Here is a 2,500-nt window from a genome sequence, read left to right as displayed (position 1 = left end):
CATCTAAAGCTAACGAATCTCCGTTTTTCCTCTCCTCAATGAAGGTGTCGCTGCAAGGGTCAACTTGTTCCCCGCTGGACGCCGAAAGGGTGTTCTCACAGTCAGAGCTCCGAAAATCGGAGTCTTTAAAAATAGCCTGTGTATCATTTGACTTTCCATTTGAACTCTGTGGAAACGGGTCTTCATTTAACTCCTGCAGTGCCGTGTTGCTGTTACCCTGAAGAAAAACTCCACCGTCCGTAGTTTCGTCTCCTTCAAGTAGCGCTCCGTTTAGCAGACCAAAGGCAGCTTGGAATTCCTCCTGCAATGAAACATCATAGAATATCGCACAAAAAGCTACAAATCTTCTATGATGCTTTGTGAATGAAAAAGCCGGTCTCTTTCAATAGAGCCTGATAAAACGGTTTCGAAATCACCCGGAAGTATACGCAATACACCATGCGCAACATTGAGTCGCAAAGACGGATAAATGGACAAAGCTTTTTCTTGGGTATCCCCCACTCTACCCATTGTTGGTTTACTATTCCAGGGAATGCCAGGACAGCGTTTTAGAGAGCCTTTTTTTGGCACTGGTGTGCGGGAGAGGTGTAGGGAGTTCTTTGCGTTTAATCACTCCGAAATGCCCTCAAGTTAAATTCTTTTTCATAGTGTTGTACAAGATCGCGATAATTGGATGGTCATACGTTCGATTTCTGTTAGAAAACACTGTACACTTCAGACTTCTTCGCAGCAATTTTTAGGATACCATGCAAGGCTCCCATCAGTTTCGAGCAGAATCACGCAACGCTTCTCTCTTCCAGGGGAGCGTTGCATGACAACCTGTGTCTGCCCGTGTTTAATGGCCACTGGCTCATTTACAGTGAAAGACCAGCAAATAAGTTTCGTTTATATTGACGTACCTTTAGAAAATGTTGCTCCAAAGAGGGCAAATCGCATCCGATGTAAGCGTCGTTCATAACACAGTACTGGATAAGACAGCACCAGTACGGATCCTAAGCAAAGCGAAATATCATTATTATCTGGCAGTAGGGACTCATGACTGGAGTACTACTTCTGAGCATGCGCTGTCGGTTTGGGAGATCAGTCTTCTTTTCCGGTATTAGTGCTCAGAATAGAAAAGGCAATTGTTCTCATAGTCTTTACTTGAAGTCCGTTAATTCTTTTCGTGGTGAAAGCCACGATCTTTACTGGCAGGCCAAGCAAAAGCAAAAGGAATTCACAGAAATCTGACCAATCTCGTCCCCAGAGTCCGCTTTTCTTTTCGTTAGCACCAAGAACACGGACTCATCTCTGGCCAGATCCAAGGCAGGAAGCCCACAAATCACGCACTTCCTGCTCGTCTACGCAAGCTCAGAAATTTGAAAAACAGTGATTGTGAACGGTTACAAAACCGGACCTTCACTATGACTGCGCATAAATTGAAAGTGGCCAGAGTACGTGTTCTTGGTGCTGACCAAAACAAAAGTGGACTCAGGAGACGAGATTGAGATGTGACGTCAAAGAATTCCGGCTAACCTTTCATGACCTTAGAAATGAAAGGGTTTTACGAACCATTTCTCATAACTAACTTTCGGCAGTAGTTACCGCACAGGCATTTTCAATTTTTTTTGATATAATCGTCTGTAATGTTCTCTTCCCGAGAAATTTTCAGTTTGCTTTCACGATCCACGCCAGTGTTCTGGTTAAAATGAGAATCTCGTCGTGTTCGAATTTCAACCATAATTATAGGGCACAGAGTGAAGTTACCTATTAATACACTACGTTCTATCGGCTGTCACCTTCAAGAATTGTTTACCACTTTTACAAGACTGAACATTTAATTATAGATAGGAGCTCATCAAGGGGACCCTCTACCTCCCGCACTTGGCATAGAAGTCAACAATTTCCGGAGTATATTTATTTTTATAAAATAATTAGGATAGTACGCGCACTCTCATTGGTCAATAGCTGCGTTTAGATGAGAGTGTGGAACACGGCTGTGACATCACACGAATATTGATTGGTTGGTAGGAAATATGAGCGTGTGAAGAAAATCTGTTTCAGTCAAGAAGTAAAAAAAAAAGCATTTTCCTTCATTTGTTGAATTATCTTTGAGAAATATTTTGTAAAAGCAATAGCAGATTTTTTTCCGAGTTTCCATAGCATCATCTAAACACTCGGGGGAGTTCGGTGTATTTTCGATAGTTACGCAAACCCTCGACTGCGTCTCGGGGTTGCATAACTGTCTCGAATTCTCCCAACTCCCCCTCGTGTTTAGATGAGGCTATGGAAACACGGAAAACGTCCTCTACTGCTTAAGTAGAACGCCTCCCTTGGGAGATTCAGCACTCCCATTGTTGTAAAAGGCAATCAAAACAAAGCCATCTCAGCGTCAAGGGAAATATGACACTTTTCGTGGGAAAAACCAGTTCCTAAAAATAACTTTACTCGGGAAAGGGTTGACTCAAAGAATTAGTGGAGGTAGAAGCTCCCCTTGATGAGATCATGATCAAAAAAGATT

At 42.7% G+C, this 2,500-nt stretch overlaps 1 protein-coding gene across 2 annotated transcripts in view; it reads right to left on the bottom strand.

Annotated features, from left to right (window-relative positions):
* Nucleotides 1-2,500, bottom strand: part of LOC138010804 (RNA helicase Mov10l1-like) — a 34,815-nt gene that overhangs the window by 208 nt on the left and 32,107 nt on the right. For both annotated transcript variants that reach the window (XM_068857781.1, XM_068857782.1), the window contains exons 20-21: nt 900-992; nt 1-301 (exon numbers count right to left, since the gene is read on the bottom strand). The exon at nt 1-301 is cut by the window's left edge and continues 208 nt beyond it. In XM_068857781.1, coding sequence (XP_068713882.1) covers nt 1-301; nt 900-992 — 394 coding nt within the window. The remainder of the gene's footprint in view (nt 302-899; nt 993-2,500) is intronic.

The sequence above is a fragment of the Montipora foliosa genome, chromosome 7 (genome assembly GCF_036669935.1).
Source record: "Montipora foliosa isolate CH-2021 chromosome 7, ASM3666993v2, whole genome shotgun sequence".
NCBI lineage: Eukaryota > Metazoa > Cnidaria > Anthozoa > Scleractinia > Acroporidae > Montipora > Montipora foliosa.
The sequence above is the reverse complement of the archived record's forward strand: the minus strand, read 5'-3'. Positions and strand labels throughout refer to the sequence as shown.